This window comes from Fringilla coelebs, assembly GCF_963513975.1.
Source record: "Fringilla coelebs genome assembly, chromosome: 8".
Taxonomy (NCBI): Eukaryota; Metazoa; Chordata; class Aves; order Passeriformes; family Fringillidae; genus Fringilla; species Fringilla coelebs.
In genome coordinates, this window is record NC_140066.1 from 12,901,138 (window position 1) to 12,914,132 (window position 12,995).

Genomic DNA, 12,995 nt, shown 5'->3' on the forward strand with positions numbered 1-12,995 from the left:
GTTTGGTGCTGAAGTACTCCCATATAACTGGCTCAGACAGCTAATAATTTCAGAGTACTGAAGATAATAATCTCTACACTGGATAGCTCTAGGGTAGCCATTCAAGCACATATGTTGGCTCTGGAAATGGCTTGTGCAGTTATGCTCAAATCTTGATTTCCTATGGATACCTTTTGTAAGTGAGTCCCTGGAGAGGAGAGCAGCCACACTTTCCTGCCACCTGCTCATTGTTCCTGGAGGCTCATTTCACTCCAGGAAACTATTCTGGGCCAGTTCCCCACAAGGAATGTCTCAATTCAGCCCTATGCTCTTAGTCCACATGGCCTAGCTGTGAGAATGATCTTTTAATCTCTCTGGGGCAGGAAAAGTCTTCTCAGCACTTTTACAGCTGTGTATATACTTTAGAGTGCTCTATAAATACAGCTCTAAATCTCTGTATTCAAAAGAGATGGTGGAGCATTTATTACAAGTAACACAAGGGCCTGACAGGAGGGCTGCTGCCATTCATTCCCCAACTCGTCCACTGAGTAGGGAATCAGGTGGCTGTCACACCTGAGCTGCAAAACTGCTCCTCAAGCAAGCTTTGCTAAATTACTCCACTGTGTTCCTCCTTCTGCATTTTCATCACTCCCTCAAGTGACAAACCTTCCCATGGGAGTGCTTACAGGAATGCACAGAACATGGGGCAAAAACCATAGACTCCTTGAGCTCAAGCCTTACTGGAGGCTAAAGAACTACCCAGACAAATTTGTGCTAGTGCAATTTCAAAAGTTGTTTCCCAGATAGTTACTTTAGCTACTCTAAACATAAATAGGAATCTCAGACAAGACTTAAACCTCTCCTGTTCTTCCAAGGAATTTGGATTTTTTGGTTGTTTATGCTCCTTCTTACCCTGCTTCAGCAACAGAGCCAGTCCTTATAGTCATTCACCAGCATTCTTGGCAGTGTAACAGCCCAGATGCCAAGCTCTGAATTCTCATTTTCTTCCCCTGCCTACTATAGCAGCAACATCTGCGCCCGTGGTTATTTCCTGGCTGGCCTCTTATCAAGGCTTCTTCTCCGACTTTGTGGCTAAGGCCAGTGCTGTTTGTGATGACAGCTGTTGCACTGGTGCAGAACCAGCCATCTGGTGACTGACTTGTCCTCTTGGACACTATTTTCTTCCAGCTGTCAGGAATTTACTGTTGGACTGGAAATAATTTGGTATGTAAATACATACCTCATGATACTCAAGTTATTACTTTCATGGGCAATTCAGTGGTCTCATCATAATTCCCATATCTGAGTGCAACCACAGCCACCTTGCTTCCCTCAGGATGGGGAGGGGTGGGTATGATCACTCATGCCAAATAAACTTTTCAACAGTTTCAAGCCAACAAGTATGATCTTTTGACTCTTTAGATTTAATAAACCCTCCCTAGCATGCCCACACTTGTGTACCCCAGCTATGGGAATACAGTTCACCTCAGACTGCTGCTTTTCTGAACTTTTAAAAAAAGAGATTTTCACCATTTACCTCATGCTGTTATCATTCATTCCTAGCTGGCCTGTCCCAGAGGCATGCTGCTGACAGGGCCTGCTTGCTCTCTCTAAGCATCCTGCCTCTGATCTGCTGCCTTCTTATCACTGTCTCTTGGATTCACGGCGACAGCCCAGGGCCTTGGTCATGTCCCTCTTCCCCCACGCAGATGGAAAAGCAGAAGGTCTGCTGCTCAAGAACGGACATGGCATTTAATCTTTTCTTCCCCAGTGCCCAATTTTTTTATTGGACTAAAAATTTACAAATTCACGATAGCACGTGCTTCTTGAGGAAAGCACAGCTCCTTAAGACTGTTATCCTAACAATTATCCTACCGGCAATAGCTGCGGAATCTTTCTATTCACGTTCCTAATCTGACATTTAATAATCTTATTTGCTGCACTAAGACTTGATGTAAATGAGTCCAGAAAATAATTTTAAAGTGTTTTTTCTGATGTGATCCTCTATCCATCAGTGCTGCAATTAAATTGTTCCATTCCACAGCAGAAAATACAAACAGAAGCAGGCTCATTATTCCATTCTGTACCTTAGTGGAAGCAATTTCCCTCAAGATGTCCTAGTGATGCTTTCTATAACATCTAACACTTCATAAGGGTGAGTCTTTTGTTTGAGAGCTTTAGGGTTTCAGCTGACTGTTGGGGAATGCACAGGTCATGCAGTACATCTAACTGGGACAGCAATAACTCATAGTCAAAAGTTAATTTGCAGGTCAGGAATTGGTATATAAATTTGAATTTCTGTCAGCTTCATTCCCCTGCGGCAATATCTTTATTCACCACCACGAAATGCTTTCCTGGTGGAATTGCACAAGATTATTTCCACCCTGCAACTACCAGGAGAAAATTAAACAAAGATGCACAAAAGTGAAGTTCGGAAGAATACAACTGTGGATGCTTGTATTAAAAATAAAAAACAAAAAGAAAAGAAAAAAAAAGACAACAAAATTTGACTTTTACAGTTAAATTCTCCATTTAATGGAAAAAAGGATACCTTTCCCCTGAGGAACATAGCAGGATTTACTGTTGTTCTACAAGCCCCATTTCACTGCTCTCTAAGGAAAAGTGTTAACTTTTTGGCCAAATAGCCTGTCCCCTTCTCCTCACCCTGTCCAAGTGCATGGCTGACTGCTCAGCGGCAGTGCAGAGCTCTTGCAGCCTCCTCAGTTACTGGTGTCTCCTGCAGAACTCAGGCAGGCCCTGCTGCACACTTGTGCCGGTGCCCTCTCCTTCCCCTCTGCTCCCACCACACCACAGCTGGGGCCAATTGCCCAGCCCTGATGGACACACAGCTCTGTGACTAGCATCCTACACTTTTAGCATGGTGTACGAAAAGTTCCAAAGTATAAGGTTATTACTTTTAGGTTCTCCTCAATTAGTAACAGACAGCAGCAGGACAAGAACGCTGGCTACTCAGGGTGATTGAAGGGTTATTTTTTGCCTTTACAAGAAACCCATGAAGAGAAAATGGCAAATGGAGATAAGGTGGGATTTTCATTTTATGCAAAAATTGGGTTGAAATGGTTTTGAGAACAAACCACACAAGTACACTACCAATTTCAAAGCCTCAGCCTTCCACCACATCACCAGAAATGCAGTCTGGGCTCTGCATGGCTTCATGCCTTCCAGCTGGCCCTTGGCAACCTGCTTTCCTGCATTTGTAACCCCTCTCTCCCCAGCCTGTGTTGTAACATACTGGTAACAATAACAGTTCTGAAATCAAAATGCTTTGCAGGCCAAAAAGCTGAGCTCAATCAACGCCAGGGGAAAGCAAACTACGGAGAGCTATTGTTTCTGAAAACCATCCAAAAACTCTTGGCGCTTCAAGGCATTCCCAATGTCCTTTGCACTATTTCCAGGAAAAATGATTCCCAAGGCCTTGCATATTAAAAAAAAAAAATCTGGCTTATATCAATAAACATGATAACTGCTGTATTTTTCTCTTTAATCAGAGCACAGCTAGCATGTAGAAGCAATCAGAGCTGAGTCAAATAGCCTGTTTCAAGGGTAGCATTTCAAAACTCTCGTTCGCTATTGAAGAGTGCAAATTAACCCCTGGGACTCCAGAACCTGTGCTTCATATTTTTATGTAATGCAAATTCTTGAAGAATATTTGTGGGCAGATGTTGGTGGAATAAAAGAAAGGCAGTTTTCTGACCAAACACACTTATTCAACTTGCCTGTCTTGTGGAATAAGCAGTATCTTGACCAGTGCTTGGACCGCAAGCCTAGAAATAGAATTGCTGGTTCTGATCTCAAATCTCAACATAGTGATATCAAACATTTAAAGCTCAGTAGGGTTGCAGGGCATTTGGAGATGAAGAGTCCATCTACCTTCCTCATCTGACACAGGAAATCCACTTTGCAGTCGAAATGCAGGACAATATGATTCAAAACACTGAATCAGAAACAAACTGTCGACAATCACTACCGAGTCACTCCTACATATTGTTTTGCCTAGCTGTGCAACATAATAATTGCACTTAAAATCCAGTACAAGCAAGCAAGAATTGACAGACATCCCTTGTTCAAGATGATACAATATGTTTTGTGTCATTTTGTGTCATTCTACTCGCTGATTTATGAGCGGTTCTTGCAGTATTGCATAGTCAAAAAAAAGGGCTTTAAATATCTCTGTTCCTGTCCACAGAGTTTCAGGTAGGTGGCTTGACAAAGAACTTATAAACGAAATCTTAGATGATCAGGTGTACTTTAAGACCTTACAGATAAAGAAAAGTCTTACAGATAAAGAAAAGTCTTTAAGATTAAGAAAGGTGTTAAGACATAAGTGGCCAAAATGGTGTAATTTTTATTTACCCACTCACTGCTCCAAGAATCACATTTGGAAGATACAAGCAAGGGTCTAATATCCCTGTAAAAACAGTGAGAAGCTTATGGCTAGTTTTTAGATTTCACACCACATGCTGTATCTAGGACAGCCCTATGAAGAACTGCTTCCTTCATGGCACTGTGCAATGAAACCGCCTTTCAGATACATTTCATGAAAACAGATCAATTATGGGCTAGGGAACTTGGGAGTGTTTTCCAAGCAAACGGTGCCCTTTGTTAATTTCTACCTCCCATCTCTATCACTTCCCTTTCTATTAGGCTTCCCAAACCTTGAACTTTGTCGCAATATTTAATGTGGGTATTTTATTTCCAGAATGACTGTGAGGCCTTTTACATGCCATAGAAAGTGAAAGCACAAATACCTAATAACAATGAATCAGCTTAGTTTCCTCCAACACTGTGATTTCATGAATATTATTAAAAGTACATCATTTATCACTCAGATTCAGTGCAAAGGATCGTGCCATGTTGTTGGATTTTGTTTTGGTTTTGTATAAATTTGGATTTTTTTTTAAATTTTGTTAAAAGCTTTGCAGCTGCTCTGCTTCAAAACTTTCAGCCTCAAAAACATGGGACTACCTTTTGGGAAAGCACCATTTAGCTATGTAGTATCTGTGCATAGTTACGACAGTTTTCTTCGTGCAGCAGCTAGTTCTAACATTGATAATCCCTGCTCTGCATTGCTGGGTAATGGGATTCCCATGCTTTAGGTGTTGAGACATCTAAGTTACTGGAGCTAAACACATGAACTCTTTTATTACTGCTTTTATAAATTAAGTCCTCAATTCAGTATTTTTGTTATTTGTCTTCAACAAAGTTAACAGCACCTTTATGAAAAATGACATTAAATTGTGAGATCACTCTGAACCAATGTAGAGCTGAAGGGCTGAAAAAAAATCACTCCATACCTTCAGGAAAGAAACATAGTACCTTTTAAATTACCAGTAGAAAGCTCAGTTAGGGCATAAAAGTAGACTTCACATAATAAAGAGTACCAAGGACAAAACCTTGGATCTAATCTGATTTCCTTCCCACCACTGCAGAGACCCCTGGAAAAGCCGGACGGCCTGGATGTGTCAGACCAGAGCAAAGAACACCCTCAGCATCTGTGTGAGAAGTGCAAAGTCTTGGGCTACTACTGCCGCCGTGTGCAATAAACCTTCAACGTGGCCTCTTCCCATCCCCATCATCCTTCAAGATTCTCTGGCAGCATGCCATCAACAGCAGCACAACAGATCAAGATAAAAGCTAAAATAATTGCCAATATTGCCTATCTAATAATATGCCTTACCATTAATAGAATGTAACATTTCTCCTGTGCATGTGCATGCATGCAATAGGTATTTACAGGACTATGATTTGTATACATATATATGTAAATTTATATATGTACACACAGAAGGTGTTACTGATGATGTTTGCAACAGAACTACAGTTACAGGTTCTGCTGATTGTTTACACAGACCCTATATCACAGCCAGGTGAAATGAAGTACTTTTCAAAAGGCAAGCAATTATATTCACAAGGAATATTTGTTACATGTATGGCTTTTGCAGAGGTTCAGTAACTGTGGGGCCACTAATTGTAAGCATTCACCCACAACACGAACACTGTTCTTATTATATGACAAGACAAAGGAAGATGAAACAAGCCACAGCATAAAAGGGGAATTACTGCTTCTCCAGTTTTAGAAAGTCTTAAGAGTTTTGTGCTGCTGATTTCTTGGACTTTTTCTATTTGTTACCATCTCTTGGGCAGGGCTTAGGCAAAATAAGGACATGGAAAAAAAAGTGAATAAATGTTTGAGGGGTGTGGGTTGGGTAGGAAGGGAATGCCATAAGATTCCAAGAGGTTTTTGGAGGAGACAAAATTGGCTTGCTTATGCAACTACCAGATCCTTCTCTTGTCATATAATCCCATTGAAACGGCCCCTTCTACGTGCATGACGTGTTCAATAGGCTACAAGCACACTAAATTTGCTATGAATAAGGGGATAAGAATACTTAAACTGACCCCAAAACCCTTAACGAAAAGATTAGCCAAACTTACTATTTATATAGTTTAAAAGCCACTTTCTGGAAATATTTTTATGTCCTGTTTTCTACTATAGAAATTTGTTACAATATGAAACATGTTAGCCATAGGGGTGTTTTAAGGTATGGAGAACACTCTATATAACCCTCTTTCTTTATGTCTTCCTGAAGAAGACCTACATACGTGGGGAGAAATTTAGGAATTATATTTCATTGTCCCATTTCAGGTAGAACTTTGCACAGGGACAGCCTGCTGCAAAGAACATCTCGTCAGGGATTGGCAAATACAAACTGAAAGTACCTCGTGACAGTATCCTGATTGTATGTCTATGTGAGAGTACATTGGCAAAAGGACACAACAAGCAATTAATTTGTAGCATTCACTAAAAAAATCAGAGGAATAATGTGTGAGGTTGGGGGGGGTTTACATCAGCAATTTACATGTTTACGAAGTTTCCTTTAGGGAGATTGATTTGTGTGAATGATACTTAGAGAAAACACTTAAAATCCTAAATAACTTGATGTGAACTAAATGTGTTCTGAGGACTAGTTCAGTAATGCAAAGACAGTGGGGGGTTTATGCCAAGTGATAGCAGGATGTTACCAGCATGTCAAGACAAGCTCTTATAAAGAAAGTAGAGAACTTATCATGGGTATTCACCTAGGGAACGTGAAGCTCCTGACAAATCTGCCGCAGGGTCAAACTCTTGCCATTTCCCTGCTTTACTGTAAGCAGGGCAAAATTGCATCTGCTTGTTCGTTGGGAGTAGCATGTACATGTCTTGCAAACTCCATTATTTATGGGCAGCCTGAGTGATCCAGCCTGCTGCTCACAGCAATGGATAAGCATCCTGACTCCTGGCTTCTGACCACAGCTCTCCCATAGCTCCCTGATTTTGGGCAAGTCACAAGATCCTTCTGGACCTCAGTTTCCCCAGCTGCAAAAAGGGGGTAATAATACTTCAGCATGCCTACCTCACAGGAGAGTTGTGAGGTTTACTTAGTATCTCTTAAGCGTTTTGGCATCACTGGATGAAAAGTGCTATGTAATGCTAAAATAGAATTAACTAAATTAATCACTTGGAAGCTACTTTTGCCCAGTTGGCAATTCCAACTAAAATAGCTGAAAATAATATTATTGAAAGTAACACTAATAAACAGTTCAGTTGCCTCAGTGAAGAGATGCAGTTTTAGCATTTTCAAATGCAAACACATTCTTTTGCACAGATTCACAAATTAACTTAGATACAAATTCTCTCCACAAAGATACTAATCTGTCTATACAAATAAGAAAATACACAAGCAAATCTAGGGGTGGATTTTCTAAGCTTGACCTCCAGGATTAATCTCAATAGTTTGTTTCAAGCATGAGTAATTTTGAAAGAGCAGCATTTTAAACCAGATCTATTTTTTCCTCTTGAGCACTTAATAGTACAGGAACAAAAAAAAAATCACCTAGATGGTTCACATCTAGCTAAACAACATGTAGAAAAACCCCCTTAGATGAAGATAAGGGAAAATATTTTATTTTCTCCCTGAAACTAAGATATTGCTATCAAACATTTTGTTCAGTACTGAAATGACCTCCCTGTATGATAACCACTAAAACCAGTAAAATAGCACAGCTCTTGATATAGCTGTATCACTATATCACACACCAGGTTCTGACAGCAGGTCAGGAGGTTCTGACAAAAAGCCGACTAAAAGATGCCATTATAAGCATTGGTATTTTCATGACAGTGCCCTATTAAGAATTGCTTTTCCAGATTCAACACTGCAAGGCAATGCCTTTAGCTTATGGATTTTTAGATTGTACTAAAAATACACGTGATCTACTTTAACACAACGTCTATAGGTGTAGCATAATAATTCTTGAGAGCATACTTATGAGAGTTCAGTATTTATATTATTGATGTGTTCCTCGGCAGAAGACATATAAAGTATTTCAGTGATACTTAGCATGTCTGTAACAAAGAGGAGAGCAGATTTCCCCCTGCCCTGGTGCGGGGGGAAGGCAGATGAAGAACACAAGGTGTGGGGAAGCAAGGAGTGGCACTGCCGTGTTTTGTACTGCCTCAGGCGGAGGCGCAGGTCCGGCGGTGCGGGCGGCACCGGGCACGGCGTCCCTGTGCCCGCTGAACGCGCCTCCCTCCAGCCGGGCAGGGCAGGAGCACCGGGCTCGGATCCCCCCGTCCCTCCCTGCACGGCCCGGCTGCTGCCATCGCAGCTTCGGGCCCGAGCATTCGCTCCACACTGAGTCTGTGCAGCGGGAGTTGCTGGAAAAACACATCCACATACATAATTGTCTATAACAGCTTGTGACCGTGGGCTTTTAGTTAGTGGTGCAGAAGGGACATTTCTGAATTTTTATTTCAAAGGAAAGAAAGGATGATTGATTACAAAATATAGATTACTTCTACTCCCTCCCTCCCCACACAAAGGTAATTCACCTTTAGATGTAACCAGCTCTTTCCAAATCAGAAAAAAAAGGTAAGACTGGAAAAATGGAAAAATGAGAAACTGATTTCTCTTTTAAATTTTAGTGACTGCTTTCTGATGTTCTCTGACTAGCTCTGCATTGAGAGCATCAGCTAGCAATTATTGAAGGCATTAGTAGACAGTATTGGCAGGAGTGAAGCAAGCATCAATAAAAAAAGTTTTAAATCAATACAGGCCTCCCTAAACGGAGTATTCTTTAGGGGTGTACCTGAGGGCAGTTTGGCTCTGTGCATTTATTTGGCCAATTGGATTTTCAACCTCAGATGCTTGCTGTTGGCAGCCCACCAATATATTCTGTCCTAATCTTTTCTTTTTTTTTTTTAATTTTCACCTTTTTTGAGATTTTTTTAAAAATTCTATTCATTTCTTTAAAACCAGCAACAAAACCAATCAAACAAATAAACCACCCCACAATGGTCATAACATTTCATATAGAATTTAGCATTGACACACTGCTGGAAAAATATTTGAGTAATTTGAAATGTGTTTTTAGCTGCTTTAACCTAATAAGGCTACAATGAAGTTATTACAAATGCTTCATTTAAAAGTGATGAAGAAATATCCTAGTAGTTGAAAGGATGGCCCCATTTTAGCCAGTTCCTACTGCTGCTACAACAGATGTAAAATGATGCCACACAAGCAATGTTTGAGGCATTTTTGTCTCAAAGTTGCTATTTAATTTCAGATAAATACACAAGAGTATATATTCTTTCTGAAAATAGGTGTATTTTGAAGTTCCCCATTATATGGGACTTAGTTTTTAAACTAAAAATGTGAAGTTACATATGTCTGAGGGAAGCCTTATACCTAGAAGTATTACCTACATTTTACCCTTTTATATAACATGAAATTTAGATTATACATGGATTGTATGCCTGTGACACTATAGCTTTTTTTAAAAACACCTGAAACCTACTTAAAACATTGAAAGTTTAGAGCTTTTGGAAATGTCAGACTCCATAGACCAGTGGCCTTAGTCCTGCAGTCACATAGAAGATTTTTTTTGTCCTATTCTGGATCCTGAGAGTTGTCCACTGAACAGTAAGCAATAAATCATAAACACGTGTTTTTCAAGTTAAGTACATAGACATATATTTTCCACTTGCCTTTGCCAACATATTTTAAAATGTGATTGAACTATCCCCATAGAAAAATCATTCTTTCAGATATCACTCCACTCCCAACTGGGCTTCCACCCATATCTCTTTCTTATCTGCAGAACCAGTGCTGTCCATTGAGTTTGCTATATCTCTCAAGTGCTCAGAGGGCTGTTTGAGATCTTAGATATAGGGATGATGGATTGTGTTTCTAGGATGAATTTCAAAGGGACAATCGTGTGCAGTTACTAGCTATAGATGATTGATATAAATGTTTACCCCTGTATGAAGTATTTTACAGTTTTACTTGCAGATGTGTATTTATCTTGAGTTATACTTGACATAGAGTTTCTTTCAATTTTTTTTTTAATACTATGTGTGTATTTTGGAAACCTTTTTAGATGTTAAAATTTTTGAATGGTTACAAATATTTCTTATAATACTGAATTGTTATCTGGAAACTCTTTGCAGTAACTTTTTTGTATATATTTGAGGGCCTTTTTAAAAAAGTATTGTTTGTTTTTTGGGCAAAGTTTTTACAATTGGGAAGCTTTCAGAAGGGCCTTCCTCTCAACTAGGATACTAACAGAGGTAAGAGTTTTCTTAAGTATTTTGCAGTATTTTGCAGAACTAAGGATGTATCCTCAAGAAAATATTTATGGAAATAATTTACTTTTTTTTTTTACAATGCTTTTGTCTGTATAAAGTATGCAACAGAACTACATTAAGAAGGAAATATTGTCTACATAAAATATTATATGAAAGTTGGTACATAATTCTGACAAAAAACCTTGCAATTCTTTAAGCCATATTGTTTTTGTTATCCTTGGATGAAAATATCAGTATTAAGTAACCAGTGTATTATTCAAGTGCTTAGACTTATATGAAAATGCTTATACAGTTATTTATGTGTATTTGGGGAACGAGTGCTAGAAAAGCTATCACTAGACATGTAGCAAGTGAGGAGCAGATATCAGTATACTGTCACTTTATGGCCTTGTGAGAGACACAAAGGTGTTGAAAGCACCATGGAGACTCAGCTTTCAGAAACTCCGAAGCACAAGTGGTGGGTTTCAAACGGTGGCTCTTTCCTTCCCCATAACTAGAGGGGAAGAAAGTTGGTTGGGACACTGTTTAACTTGACTTTCACAACTCTTTGCAGACTGTGAGCTCAGCTATGCAGTATTATCTACAGCAATAATATCAATCAAAGGATGTAAGAGCAAAGGATTGAAGTAGATTATTGTAGGGGTTTACGTTTTTTTTAATTAGAACTCATAGCAATATAGACTATGCATGTGCACGTATTCAAAGCATTTTACACTTTACATTTCATGTAGTTTGATTATATTATGAAGGATTGAGTTTTTAGTTTGATATTTTACCATGCTAAAATGGGAGGTCCGCCCAGCCCTATACTGGATTCTTGTTTCCTTTAAAAGGTTATTTAGTACAGCACTCACTGCATTGTGTAATAGTGCTAAAACTAACACTATTTTATGAATTTCTTCAGCTTTAAAAAAAATTAACCTAATGATTATTATATTTGTTTAACTGTACCCACTGACCTTGTCAGATTCAGTTGGCAAATTGTGTAATTTCTTTTTCTGTAACTGTTAATAAACTTGTACAGCTAAAACAAACAAAACCTATGGACAAAGGCCTCAGAGGTACCAGTTCTGTTTCAGCAATCAAGATGACAGCTTGTTCATCTGGTGACTGTGTTGCTACCAAGACTGTAAAACCTCTGTTGTGGATTGTCCATAAAATGGCATTCCGACATGTGCCTTATTTCCTGGATAGTATACAGCTTTCCTCTAGTATTCTAGCATTTTAATGCTGTATTAAAGTATTGCAAAACAATTCAGCAAGAGTGTGGCATGGTTTTCTTGAGCATTCCTTCCTTTAACAATTTACTCCCAGCTGCAGTGGGTTCCTGGTTATGGCCCAGCCAGCCACAGTCTGGTGCCTGAGGAGCAAACCTGCCCTACCACAGCCATGACCCAGACCATTGGGAAGAAGGCTTTCTCCACTGCAGTGAGTGCCTCTGTTGCAAGCAGCCTGGTCACATCAGGGTGACAGCTCTTCACTGCTAGGGGAACACCTCAGGTTAATGGTGCCATTCCTGCTCAAGGAAAACTTTCTATAATCAAAGTACACTTGTAGCCTTTGGTTGGATAGGAAAGTTCATGTACCAGAAGGTTGCTGTAGTGAAAAATAACATTCATCATTCTTTGCAAACACAAGAAGTTAGCAAGAACTAGACCTACTAAATGCTTGTTGTGTATTAGCAATGCTCTTCTCACACTCCCAGCCAAAGTTCAGTGGCAAGTACTTTTCTCCTGAGACTGACAATACTGTAGTGATTGGAAGTTAAAATAAGGGTGTCAAGAAATTGACTTTGGATTTTAGGTATCCTGCCTCTAACACAAGAGATCACCTTCATTTAAAACAAGCAGAAAATTTTTATTAGACACACCGGCACACATTTTTTTATGCCGATCATCCCTACAAAACACACTGCGTATTTGCCACTTGGAGATCTTCACCACATTTCTATCACATAGCAAGTCTGATTTCTGGATTTGCGTCCTCATTTGGTCCACATGAGAGAGAGCAAAAACACATCCACGTTTGTGCATTGTTAGGCAATGGTGGAGAAGAGGTTGACAAGGAATTGTACAGTTCTGAAGCCTCAAAAACAGTGACTATTTCATCAAATGGTGAAAGACATCCCCAGCTGAGCCCCATGGAAAGGGAAAGCACATATTCAGAACTTGTTGGTAAATTTTTGTTTGAAAAATAAAGCATACTGCTCTTCACTTAAAATTTGGCTACGGCACTTGCCCGTAGCAAACACAAGCCACAAAGCCAAGCTCAGAACTGAACTACATCTTTCTTTTTACAGAAGACCTGGGGCTTCCAAAACCCACAAACACCTCAGATTTAGCACCTTACTGAGACAAGAAAACATGCTGAG

The 12,995-nt window shown here is 39.6% G+C and overlaps 1 protein-coding gene across 1 annotated transcript in view; it reads left to right on the forward strand.

Moving 5' to 3' along the window:
- Positions 1-11,872, forward strand: part of ZCCHC24 (zinc finger CCHC-type containing 24) — a 108,048-nt gene extending 96,176 nt beyond the window's left edge. The window contains exon 4 of the mRNA XM_084210907.1: positions 5,430-11,872. Within this exon, the coding sequence (XP_084067033.1) occupies positions 5,430-5,543 (114 nt within the window). The 3' untranslated portion in view covers positions 5,544-11,872. The remainder of the gene's footprint in view (positions 1-5,429) is intronic.
- The last annotated feature ends 1,123 nt before the right edge of the window (positions 11,873-12,995 follow it).